Raw genomic sequence first — 13,659 nt, 5'->3', positions numbered from 1 at the left:
CCGCCTCCTTTCCCTCCCCTTCTCGCCGTTGCCCGCACGTAGACTGCTGCAGTGGTATTCCTTGTCCCAATTGCCTTCAACTTCATGTGACTTTTAGATAAGTAAGTCGTCGCTGTTCAGGTATGGGGGGGTTAAGTGGGGTTTATATTCAGTTAGCCAGGGAAGGCTGGCGCTCCGGACGGTGGCAGATAAGGTGAGCCCTGCCCCGCCTTTGGTGCGGCGTCCCGAGGCACGCACTGCAAACGTTAAATTTGGTTTCTGTGCTGTCAGCAAACACACGCGTGCTCTGCCTGGTGTGATCCGTGGTACGGTAGCGCACGCAGGTGAGCGCTCCAAAATGGTTTCCACGGGATTTTCATTCCCTGTGACTTAGACGCACCTCAGACGACGCAGCGGTGTTCCGGCGTTTCTCTGTCTCCTGTTGGAGAGTCCCTTGTTGGGAGTCGCAGTGTTGCAGATTTCGAAGATCGCTGCTGGTCTTTGCTTCCTGAAAGAAAACTCCACGGGGTCCAGTCGCGTGGTGCCTGCTCTGCCATGGAGTGAGCGTGTGACCTGGGGAAAAATCAATTTATATCTGTCCCGGTTTCACAACCACTACCCCAGATACACGTGTGCCTTTCCCAACTGCTTTGAAACTGACAGAAGGAAATTACTCTTATTTTCCATGAAACTTGAAGGCTGGTAGTCTTAATACAAGCTTAATTCATTTTGTTCACCATATTCCTATACTCTCAGCTCCTTTTCCCATGCAGTGCTAAGTAGCAGTGGCTGAGAATGTGTCAGAGTGGAAAGTAGTGAGTAGGTAAGGCTGACACACCTTTCGCTGGTGAGAAGCCCAGTCTCTTTGCTACTGCGGCTGCTGGGGAGAAAAAGAGCTTTGAAATTTTTGCACACGTGCTGTTTCTTGCCTTTCTTTCTAGTCTGTGATCTCTTAGAGTAGCTTCCAGCCAGGGAAGGTCTGGAAAAATAATTAAAATGCAACTCCCTCTCTTTACAGGTGGTGGAGTGGAGAAGTCCTTCTATCGCCTCCTCTACTCTCCAGTTTCCAGATTGCTGTTTATGAAAAGGAGCTGATTTTCCAGTCCCTACCAACCTGCAATTTTTTCTGCTGAATAGCTTAAACCTATGCCTCTGCTTCTGTTTTCAGTTTTTCTAAGCAGACTACGTGAAGGACTCTTGTCAGGATGCAGAACTCGCCCACACTTACCAGACGGGCTAATCAACAATTTGTTAAATTTATTCTCCTTTTCAAAAATTGAAAGAGGAATAGCAGTAGACAAACTGGAGCAAACTTGGCATTACCCATGTATATCCAGTTCAAATGCAAATAATGCATTTTCTTTAATCTTTGTTTTCTGAAAACAGGGCAGTTCTGGCATGTATCTGACCTACATTTAGATCCGACTTACCACATTACCCCTGATCGCACCAAAGTTTGTTCTTCTTCCAAAGGAGCCAATGCCTCCAACCCAGGCCCTTTTGGAGACTTTTTGTGTGATTCTCCATATCAACTTATTTTGTCAGCATTTGCATTCATGAAGGATTCAAAACAGCAGGTTTCGTTCATGATTTGGACGGGGTAAGTGTTCAAGTCACTCTGCAGTTAAAGCTTTTAACAGCTGGATAACCATATAGTGCAGTAATTCACAAGTTTATATTTGCACCAACAGATCTGAGTTTAGTATCTCACAAATGCTACTTTTAAATAGTCCCTTTAGTTGTCCGAATGGCTAATAAGTGGAAGGCTGAGTGAGAATATAAGGCCTCAGGAACAGACTTTGATCTCTGTAATCATTTCTGGATATTGTTGGACTGTTCATTAGGACATTTACCACATGACTGTATTAGTGTAAGTTAATAGAAATGGTGCGGGGAGGGTGGGAAGTGGAAAAAGCAAAAAGAAAGGTCAGAGAAATAACTGACTGGAATGAATTATTATGGGAGGTATTGGATTTTGTAGGTCTTAAGGTCATGAAATCTAAAGTGCCTCCCTTTTTAGAAGATACCCTTTAACTATATTTTATTTGGCTTTGTAAGAGGTAACTAGAATCAAGCAATACTATAGCTTATGTATTTTTTTTTAAAGTGTATAAAGTTACCATTCAGGTTCGGTGCCTGTATGCATTCTAGATCAGGGGCTAGCGGGGGGAGGATATCAGTGTCGTAGATGCTGTCTCTCTCTTCATTACTCATAGCTGCATGTGCTTCTAAAGAAAGTGTGGTTTCACGGTCCCTCATTGCAGTATTTTGGATGTGTGCAGTCCCCTGTTGAGTAAAACGTTTACCTTTTCTGTGCTGATCTTCCTTATTAGAAAATGGGCATAATAATACTCTCTCTCTCACACAGGTGTTATCTGTGAGGCTTTGTGTGTGCCTTAGCAGTGGGACTGGAGAAAGAAGTGTGAAAGGGAGGCATATGAGTTAGTACCATGCCCTGTTACTTTCTAGGTATTCATAGAAGATAGCATTAATTTACGCTTCTGCCACAGCAAAATTCTCCATTCTGCCATCACATAATTTTTTATGGTATACATCAATGGATAATTTATCAAAGAGATTAGTATCTTTTGAGTGTTTGTGAGAACTAGTTTGTTTATCAGTGACGGGGTCTTTTTGTTGGAAAGGTTATATATGTTGTGTCACTTAATTTTGCTGGGGGAAGGGTGTTAAGAAATAGGAATATGTAAAGACAAGTGATTAATTTATTTCACTTACCTTATTGTACTACATTTTCAACAGGTTGTTGTTAAACAGGGAAAAATAAACTCACAAGGTTGTGCAGATGATGGAAGATATCTAACCCAAACTGCACAGTAGCTCAAAATGATGGAGTTGAATTAATTTAATTTCTCAGGAATCTTAGTTATGATAAATGTGAATCATAGGATTAAACATTAGTCTACTTGTTTGGTTTTTTTAAAAAAAAGCCTTTGCAGAGAGCCTTTCAGGCAATTCTATGGTTTTAATTAAAGAGTCTGTAGTAGTATCACATGCTAGAATGTAGATGTGTTTGCAGAATTTTTTGCCTTTCTGTATGTCGCTAATAAACCTTTGTTAATAAAGCCTTTTCCTTTTTCAGAGATAGCCCTCCTCATGTTCCTGTAAAAGAGCTCTCCACAAAGTTGGTCATTAGCATCATTGGCAATATGAGTTCTACAATTCGTAATTTCTTTCCAGATCTTCAGGTTTTCCCGGCCTTGGGCAATCATGACTACTGGCCACAGGTAAAACAAGTTAGAAATTTGTTTATGTATCATATCGAGTGTGTTCCTAACCCCTCAGAAAGCAGATGTGAAAAATAAAGAGTTAAACTTGTGTAACTATTATTCTGGAAACAGTATTCTACAATTCTCCAATTAGCATTTAAAATTATAAATAGTTCCAATCAAGAACAGAAAGTACCTCTCTCTCTGTGTGTTAAGTTAGCCAAGCAAACGTTGATGTCAGGTAAAATCCGTACGTTGCCTGAGGTCATGCAGATTTACTGCTAATCGTTCCTCATGGCTTAGAACCACCAGGTCTCATCGTAGTTAGTACACACTTATTTTTTTTCTTGCTGTGTAAGTCATGCATGTGTGTACAGTAACTTATTCTAACAGAAATGACACCCTTAATGGATCTGTGAGCGCGTGGTAAGATTCAAGGCCTACTGAAAGACCTACTGGAAATCTGTCTGCTGACATCACTGGATTTTTTTAATCAGACTAATGGCAGAATTTTTGTAATGTTCCCATAGTTCTGCCACTATTATTACAACTATGTCTTTTTTTTCTTTCCTTATTGGATACTTAGAAATATTCGCATTGATGATTTACTGGATATGTGCACCATTGCAGCTGAGGAAAGTGCTTTTTTACTTTCAGTGTTCTGCGAATATTGTTCTTGGCATAGCTCAAAAGTAAACAGTTGCTTCATGTGTCCTTTAAAGCATATTGTGGGGTGATCTGGCAGCACACAGGACTGAGAAGCAAATCCTGTCATTGGATCTGAGGGGATCGGAAGGGATGTGGAGCAGGTCAACTAAAATACTTTGTTTGAAATGCCTGACGGGAATTCAGTAACACCCCTTCACACCCCCAAAGACTTTTATTCCAGCTTTCTGTGTTAATCATGAAGCCTATCAGGGTATATCTTGGTGTAGCAAGTGATTGTATCGTTGCCTGTATCATTGCTGGAGTTAGTGAGAGACAAAATAAGAGCTAAACATATCTTGGAAATGCGAGTGCATAAAACAAGCTGGGACTTCAGTCTCTTGTGTTCTTACTCTGGTAGTATAGCTTCAGCTTGTCATATGCACTGACAGGGGGCCAGGTTGGTTCACCAGAAACCACTGGTAAAGTATTTTGATAAATAACACCTTAACTGAAGTCTCACTCAGTGTTTTGTTTTCATTTTGTTTTATTAAGAAGTCTTAACAGAGAATAGTTGTCATTCAGCAGTTTCCTTTGATATAGAAGAAAAAAACTGTATACAATAACATTGTAGACAAAGAATGTAGTGACTTTTCCAACAAATACGAGTTTTGTTTGTGAAACTAAATCTGAAGATAGAAAAAAGATGGTCAGGAGGGGCAGACGGGCAGCAAATAGTATTCTGAAGCAGGCTGCTGATTGGAATAACTGTTGTAGTTCTCTCTGCACAAAACCACACGGGCAGGCTTCACCAATGCGCAGAACTGACATACTTTTCTGTTACTGTTTGAAAAAGACCATGGGATCAGAAATTCCCCACTATGGGGTCATTTCAGGTTGTTGGATTTTTTTTTTTTTTTGCCGTTGATGACATTTCTGTTTTTCATATGGACATGCTTGGCAAATGTCCCGTAGACTGGAAGTGATGTGGAGCAAGCCACACGCTGTAGGCTGTTCCAGAGCAAGCGTGAAAGCTGCATGCTCACCATGCACCAAAGGATTTTACTGTTCTCTATTGTGTTCTGACCTGTCCGTCTGAACAATTTAACGGTCTTGGGTGATTTTTCTTGCAGAGCCTATTAAAAATACTACTCAGGTTAATCAAGCATTGGGGTACCTTTCAGATTGTATATTGTGACCTCGGTCTTTCTGCATAGTCCTATATGTTTCGCATCCTTGCCCCTGCTTAAAACAAGTTCCCGAACTGCTGTCTAATCCACAAGTTCACAGAGCGCTGACTTGCCTGTGTCCAGACCACCTTCGGTCCATAACATGGCCTCTTATCTGAGTTCGGGTTTTGCTATGTCTGTTAGTGACTGTTAGCTCTGGCTGAACTGGTATGGCTCAAAGCTTTCTTAGTAACTCGTATCTGTGCACTGCAAGCAACAAATGTCTCAACAGACTTCTGATTGCACTAGTCCTAGACAGCGACTTAGTGCCTAAGCCTCTAATAACGTAGGTTTAGTTTCAAAGATCTTAGAAGGGTCAAATTTTATGTTTAAGAAAACATGCACTGTAGTACTGTTCCTATTTTTTGACCTCTGTTTGCTGCTTCTAGCACCGAGAATCCAAGCAGATATTTTAGGAAAGGCAAGGACAGGCTGGGATCTTCTGTCAGGGTTAGATGAGAGCATGGCTCTTACCAGGCTGTGGCGCTTGGGCATTGCTTGGCTCAGACTGAAGAGTGCTACAGTCCTAATTAGAGCCGGTGGGAGAAAACATTGACAAAGCTTTTCTTTTACATTTTAAATGCTTTGTTACTAGAACTACAGGATATCATGGAAATATTTGTGAATTTCACCAGAATGTTTCTGAGGGCCGTAGTAGAGTTTTGGGGAGCTGCTGGGAACCCCGAGTTGCTTGAAAAATTCACCTTCTATAAAAGAAGCTTATGTTCAAGCTTTCCCTCCAAGGTACTTTATTTTTAGAGTTTGAATCTTCAGGTTATATATTTATTAATTTTGCAGAATGTATGGTTTTCCCTTCTGCTGTACTCCTAAGGCTTGAAAGATTTCTGGTAGTAGTTCATCAATGCATCATGCAGTCAGTTCTGACTAAGTTCAGGCATTTGTTCCTGATCAGCAATATTGGATGTTCAGAAGTTTTTTTCCCTTTCTTGAGTTCCTCCTGTTGATGACTGGATGTACTTACACGTTATGCGAGGGGTCAGGTGGGATAATTTAGTGATTTTTTTTGTCTGTGTGTCTGAATGCTAAGGCTTAGGCAGGTTCATGCTCTCTCACAGGATCAGCTTCCTGTAACTACCAGTGAAGTTTACAATGCTGTAGCAGATTTCTGGAAACCTTGGCTAACTGATGAAGCAATCAATACCTTCAGAAAAGGTAAAATATGCCAGTAATGCGTTGTAAAGCTAGGGCTTAGAGAACTAATGTTTCTATAGATTTGTCCCATTTGTTTAGCTAAGTCTCCGTAGGATGAATCAGCACAATGGATTATCTGTAATGCTTCTCCTGGAAGAAGTTATTTGTCTTTTTGAATAGCAGTGCTTATCTTCATGGTACATTTATTCTCTTCTGATGCAATAATTATTGCTTCTTGTAACCTGTACAGTATTATTGGCTTTGTACCAATGCATGTGAAATATCTTATTGCCTTCAAGACCTCATAATACTTTTTAGATCAAGGCGTATGATGCAAAAGAAGACTTAGATTTGGTTGTAAAAAATTGACGAAATGTTGTTTCTGTTTTGATACTATATGTATTTCAGAGCATATTGAATAGGCACATCTTTGTTCAAGTTATGATAGCACATAGTTTTGGTGATGATACTGTTAATTGCATCCATCATATTTGTGTCCAACTTACTAAACTGGGAGAATATTGATATCCTAATTATGATTTTTCTTTTTAGCAAAGGACTGAAAAGTTCAACCCCATTTCCAATCCACTCAAACGTTAGGGATTTGGAAGTTTAATTTGTGTTTTTGTGTCCTGAATGAGAAGGAACTCTGGGTAAGAGTGGAAGTAGAAACTCTAATAGGAAAAATAAAACTCAAAGGGGCAGACCTTAAGTTAAGGTATATTGATATAGCTCTGTTGCCATGGCTCCACTGAAGTCCATGAACTACGAAATTGCACCCATTGAAGAAGCTCTGTATGCCATGCAGAGTTTTAGGAGCTTGGACTGAAAAATGTGATCTTTACTTTTCATCATACTCCAGCCTGAAGTTAAATGACTCTCAAAGTACAAGGCTACTAAACTCAAACAGTTCTTCCTGGAGGAACCTATATGTTTGCAGTATTTCAAGAAATGTAGACTTTTTAACAATTACTGCATCTCTTAGTGTGGAAGAAATGTTACAGGCCACTTCTTGTGTGTCAGTTGGATAATTGCATCTGAAAACTGACAGATAAACACAAAGGCAATTACAGGCAAGAATTCATAAAAAAATCAGTGTCAACTTCTACTAAAATGTTGCTAAAAACAGATTCTTAAGATGTTCTGTTGTGATAAGGTGATGCATGGCTTGAGTAAACATGCCATACTATTTTATTAGAGAGAGTAAGGCCGGGTATTTTGTCAGTGCTGTACTTTCATTCTGAAGTTGTGCTTTGAAGCCTTTCATTTTTCAGATGATGTTGGTCTTATTTTCACAGGTGGCTTCTACACACAGCTGTTTGAATCCAGTGATAGCTCTCAACCACTCAGGATAATCAGTCTGAACACAAATTTATATTACAGTCCCAACAGTGTAACTGTGAATATCACTGACCCAGCCAACCAGTTTGCCTGGCTGGAGGGAATATTAGAAACCTCTTCACAAAAGAAGGAAAAGGTAGGGGCTGTGAACAGAACCCATCAGCATTATTTGTTTAAACGTTGAAAAGATTAAAAAAAAAAAAGAGACAATGAAAATATAAACATGATTCTAGAAGAATATTAATGCTGCCAAAGATACTGCAAAATCAAAATTTCATTTTTTTTTAAATAATTCTTCCTTCACTATGCACATTATACTACAACAATTAATAAAATAGTTGAATGCAGTTTCTCAAATTATACGGTAAAATACCTTTTCTTTCCTACGATGTAAAATACTGTAGAAGCCAGGATGAGAATATGTAATACTTTCACTTTTGTTTCTTGACTCTTTTTACTCATAGCCTTTAATTTTAAAATGTGCACCCTTGGCCTGAGACAAAAGCTACCATATTTCATTTACGTTTTTATGTAACTACAAGTATCAAAAATAGAAATTAGAAAGGAGTTTGTCAACCACAAAACATAGCCAAGCTGCAGCAATTGCTATGATTTGAGTGTTATAATGAATTGTCTTACAATGCTCAGGTTTTGAAGTGAGGTTATAAATTGTTGGCTCATGTTTGATTGGTGCGGGGATTGGGTCATCATGTGACCAGAAAAAGTGTTTAATTTGAAACATATTTACGTTTTGCTACGGTGTTGTAATTTTAAAAATATTATCTTACAGTCGGGAGAAAGGAGAGATTTCCTTTCCTCATAAAACCCTGCAGCATATTAGTTGGTGTGTGCAGTTGGAACCAAGTCTCGACCTCAGACAGAGGGGTTTTAACCAGTTCTTCCATGTTTCTGGTGACTCTGACCATGCAGGCTCTGTAATACTCTAACATAAGTTTTTCTTACTGTCCCCTTGAGATGCCAAATCATAAGTCTTGCCCTAGTAACTTATTTTTTCATTAGAAAGAATTGATCAAATTTTCCTTTGGCCTAAAATCACACATAAATTTATCAGAACTTTTTTCCCCAGAGTATACTGAATTCACTTAAAAAAATTACTCATTTTTCCTCATTGTGAATTTAAACATTCTTACTGTTTGTATTTTGTATAACAAAACTGTCATGATTTATAGCTTTCAGAATGCCATTTCTGAGATAGAAATAGTTACCACAATTTCATAATAATGCAGTTACAGATAAAATTGTAAGTTTCAAATGAAGGTACTAATTGTGCTTTCTGTATCTAATTCCTTAGGTATATATAATAGGACACGTACCAATAGGATACTTGCCATATGCAAGGAATACTACAGCCATCAGGGAGTATTACAATGAGAAACTGGTAAAGATTTTCCGCAAATACAGTAGTGTTATTGTGGGGCAGTTTTTTGGACACACACATAGAGATAGTATCATGGTCCTCCTGGATGAAGAAGGTAATGATGCTTGTTGAATCCTTCATCTTTTTCTTCTTGATTAAAAGCAAATTAATACTTTCTTGCATGTTTTTACTAGTCAGCTTCTGTTATAAATCATTGAAAAAGGGAATTGGGAAATACTGCTATTTCTACAAGAGTTCAAGCCTGACACACTCCCAATTTTTTTTCCAAAGAGAACCTTGCAAGGCAGACTGTCTTTTTTTGTTGAAGTCAGAAGAGACTCCCCAAGCTCCCTATATTTTTTTAATGAATGCTTATGCCTAGACAAGAATTTCTAGTCTTTCCTCTCCACTCTCTCAGTGACACGGGCAAATTGTACTAGCCAGTTGCTATTGTGTAATGTGTCAAAGGGAATGTTCTCAGGCCAACTAGACATGCTCTATGTTCTTGTGTTTCCTGCATCATTACTGTGCCTCTCTGCTGAGTTCCCTGCTGCTTCAAAGTTAATTAAGATAAGGGTAAGCAGGCGGCAGGGGAAAGAAAGTCTCTGCCTGTTGCATCTCTTAGATCAGCTAATTTCCGTTCAAGAAAAGCACCCAGGTTTGAAAATTTTGTTTACTGCTTTGAAATCCCTTAGTTTTAAGCATGGGCATGGCCGTATGGAGCACTCTAACATCTCTAACAGAAGATCTCTAACAAGTAACTGGTTAAGTATTTGAGTCTGTACCATAGAACAGTGAGAGGTCCATTGCTTTGGTTTATGTAAAATACCCAAATATTAATTGGCTCTTTATCTATGTTTTATGTGAACTCATAAAAGCAATGCCAAAATGCTGACTGGGGTAACAGTATTCTAAATAATTTACCTTTTTACATGCCATTGTCATGGAATTGATCTCCAGTAAAAAGGAATCCAGCCCTAGTGAAAGAACTGGCTTTTTTTTTTTTTTTTAAATGGTATTCAAGGCAGTCTTATACCTACATATTTTTGTACCTTGTCCCATCTGGGCATGAAATCATCACCTCTACTGCAAATTTCACGGAGGACAGACTGATCTTGGTGTCTTGTCATTATAGTTTGCATGTGCAAGTAACTGCTTCCAAATTATTTTAATAATTTTGCATCTTTTGACAAAATTTAAACAGTGAAATTGCATATAGCTAAATACAGTTTGTGCTTATCTGTACAGTTTTAGGCTGTCTTCTATTCATGCCATTTTCCTCTTGACAAAATTCAGAGAATTCAAGATAAATGTAATATTGTAGCCAACATCAGTGTGCTGAGATACAGAGCTCAGTTTTATCTTCTCCAGAAGAATCTACTGATTTCCAAGCTTTCAAAGCTTCTGCTCATATGTGGAGACTGACGTTGTGATTTCACTGCTGTGAAGTTGTCAAAGTAAGGAATAGTTAGGGCTTCTTTTTTGTTCCACAGAGAACCTCTCAATATACTTACCTGCATATTCTGTCTAATTAAAACCCGTGTACATCCTCATTGTTTCAGTTGCTGTAAAGATAGGCGTTCACATACTAGGTGCTGGGCTAGTCTAGATGAGTGAAGTCGGGGTCAGGTGATGATACCCTGGTGTTCCTAATAACGTCATAAATACATAAAGCAAAAAATACATAAAGCAACATGTAAAATATAGCGTGGAGACAGCAACTAAAAGTTTTGAATATTTCTTTGGTAGAAATATGCAAAATACAGAGACCTTACATATAGGCAAGACCATTTTGCACAGGTAGCTGAACTGGTGGGAAGCCTCTAGTATAGACAAACTTAACTGGTGCACACTGGAATGTGTAGTGTGGTATTTTACACAGATTTTGGTCTGTCCGGTGGAAGTATAGGAGGAGTTCACAGTGATACAGCTAATCCAGTGAAAAAAAAAGCTTATGTACCTCAGCCAGTCACTCTGGTTTTTGCTGTGTTGGTTCTCTACAAAAACATTTGTTTGAGAAAGAAACAATCGAAAGGAAACTGTTTCCTCACCTTCCCTCTTCCTGCAGAAAAGCCAGTAAATTCCTTGTTCGTGGCACCTGCTGTAACCCCAGTGAAGAATGTATGGCAAATGGAGTCCAATAACCCTGGTGTCAGATTGTATCAATATGATCTTCTTGATTATAGCTTGCTGGTAAGTAAAGATTTTAAAGCATTGTTTAAGACTTTAAATATAGTGTCCTTAAAAATTACAGCGAGATGTCAGCCTTTGTCGTATTATGGCTATTGGTGGAACTTTGGTGCTTACTCTTACTTTTCTTCCTGGGCAAAGGAAGAGAAATCTGAAAGAGAACTTGGTCAGTCTTTCTGTGCCTGCAGGACTACCCAGTACTTCCTGTTCTCTATGAAATATTTTTACGACATAGACTCAAAGACAGTTGGAAATTTTCTGGGCAGAATCCTAAAACTATTTGCAGGGAGCTCTGCAATGGTGAAAAAGGTTCACCTAAATCCTGGGCTTGTTTACCTACCAATGTTGTTTGCTGGGGATAGCCTGAGCTTTGGGATGCAGTCCATGAAATGCTTCTAAATGAAGGGTGTAGAAGAGCAGATGAAGAAAAGCACTTTTAACCATGTGATGTCTTTCGTAATCATGCATCTTCCTATATAGAGTTTATAGTTTTTATAGGAAATTATAGATAAATTTAGAAGGAAAAAAGTAGAAATCTTCTATTCTGTAGTTTCATGTGATTCTTGGAGGTTAAGTGAATCCTGTTTAATTACTTTGGCTCTGAATAACTCGGATATTCTCTCTAATTCAGGGTAAAATCTTCACCTCGTTGAGTTCAGTGGCAATGCATCCTGCAGCTTGACTGGGACTGGGGTTTCTCTTTGGAGACCTATGCTAATACAGGCTGCTCCTTTCTTGTGCAGATTTCACTGCTGCATCTCCATCTCTCCCTTTCCCTTAAATTCTCCCTGGGCCGTTCTTCTTCTGTCCATTCTGCTCCTCAAGCAGTGCCCGCAGAAAAGAAACTTCTGGTTCTCACCCTTTTGCTCCACTCCTAAAGCAGACATGAGCATAGTGGAGTTTGGTTTACAGTTTGGACAGGAAAGACCTCTAACACTGCCGCTGCTGCCTTTTGTGGCTCCTTTTTCCTCTCCTCCCCACCCCCCCACCATTACCGCACTGCAAGTACCAGCTTTGGGTGTAAGCCCAGCTCTTGGGGTAGGACGTGACCTTCTATTCAGTTGTGAATAATGAGGAGTGACAGCTTCCTAATCAATATATCACTCTAGAGACTTAATGAAGCAGGGAAGAAAGCAATACAGGCGTGCCTATTTTTTCTTTCTTTTTTCTTTTAACTGTAGGATCTTTGGCAGTTTTACTTGGACCTCAGAGACGCCAACAAGAAAAATGAATCAAACTGGAAATTAGAATACATCCTGACTAAAGCTTACGGCATTGAAGACTTGAAGCCAGAAAGCCTATATGAAATGGCCAAGCAGTTGTCTGTGCCACACAGCACACTGTTTGAGCAGTATTACAGTAACTTCATTGTGAGTTATGACAAAACCATTGTCTGTGAAGAGGGGTGCAAGACCTGCCAAATATGTGCAATCCAATATTTGGATCACTCCTCATACACAGATTGTATCAATCGGGAAGCAACGTGGAAATGAAGTCTTCGTGCAATTTATGCTGATAGTGACTTTAGCCTGTGATTTAAAGAACCTGCTCATCCTTTCGCTCAAGCACTGACATGCTGACAAGGAACCTGTGGGACTTCTCCGAATTTCAGGGGAGCAATAAATCTCCCTAGATCCTTCTTCTTGTAAACATGTTTTCCTTCCACATCTAAATAAAAGTTTATTGGCTATGTAATAGTGGCCAGATTGCTGTTGTTCAAGTGTCCTGTACCCTCTGTAACAGGCATCCCAGTATGGGGGAATAGAAGTTACTCACTCAGTTCTTTGGAAATCCAAGTCTCTTTTCTCAGGGTGTGTAAACGTAGGCAGTGCCATTTCAGGCATGGGATTTGTATGGGGGCAGGTTTCAACCATCTGCTGTCACAATTTGCAAACTGAAATCTGCAAAACCCGCATTTGCTGAGACTGGAGTGCAGTTATGTTGTTGATGCGATGCCAGTATTAGGTATCTCCCTGTGCCAAGTTTCCTTTTCCTTCTTAACCCCTTAAACCCACCTCTGTTTAGGGACATGCTACAAGGACAGCATGAAAGTGACTTAATGGACCACAAACCTCCATCCTGTAAATACTTAATGCATTTTTTCAGAATGTGTGTGTTTGCCTAGCACAAAGTGCTTTTTTCGTATGATAGAGCTATGTACGTTGGTACTGCTATCAAGCAGTCTCCTGGTATGAGATTTTGCAGCAGACCATAAATCAGCTTTAAATTGGTCAACATCACTAATTAGACATAGCATATACATTCTCTGTGCAGCACAGGAAAACACGCACTTGTCATGGTAGTTTCTCAGATTTCTTTTTTCATAGAGCAGTCTAGTAAATGTGAAGATGTATGAATTTATAATTGCACAGACCACTTCTTCCTCTTCTTGTGGTTAAATGTGTGCACAAGATGGTGATATTAAGAAGGCCGTTTATCTAGTGTGTATAACCAAGAAGGACCTTTATCCATTTTTCTGTCACATCAAGAGCTATACTTTTGGAACCTTTGGTTAATA

General features: G+C 39.3%; 1 protein-coding gene across 2 annotated transcripts; it reads left to right on the top strand.

Moving 5' to 3' along the window:
* Window positions 1-1,492: 1,492 nt before the first annotated feature.
* On the top strand, window positions 1,493-12,851 carry SMPDL3A (sphingomyelin phosphodiesterase, acid-like 3A). 2 transcript variants are annotated; one of them, XM_009325647.1, is made up of 8 exons: window positions 1,493-1,579; window positions 2,348-2,420; window positions 3,080-3,224; window positions 6,157-6,253; window positions 7,531-7,709; window positions 8,886-9,066; window positions 11,020-11,144; window positions 12,323-12,851. In XM_009325647.1, exons 3-8 carry the CDS (start codon window positions 3,147-3,149, stop codon window positions 12,632-12,634), a joined length of 972 nt encoding a protein of 323 aa, XP_009323922.1. In that variant the 5' UTR covers window positions 1,493-1,579; window positions 2,348-2,420; window positions 3,080-3,146; the 3' UTR covers window positions 12,635-12,851. The 2 variants fall into 2 exon arrangements, with proteins under 2 accessions (XP_009323922.1, XP_009323921.1); XM_009325646.1 differs by having other exon boundaries at window positions 2,348-2,448.
* Window positions 12,852-13,659: the final 808 nt, after the last annotated feature.

The sequence above is a fragment of the Pygoscelis adeliae genome, unplaced genomic scaffold, assembly GCF_000699105.1.
Source record: "Pygoscelis adeliae isolate BGI_AS28 unplaced genomic scaffold, ASM69910v1 Scaffold54, whole genome shotgun sequence".
NCBI classification, from domain to species: Eukaryota; Metazoa; Chordata; class Aves; order Sphenisciformes; family Spheniscidae; genus Pygoscelis; species Pygoscelis adeliae.
This window is presented reverse-complemented; position numbering and strand designations above follow the sequence as displayed.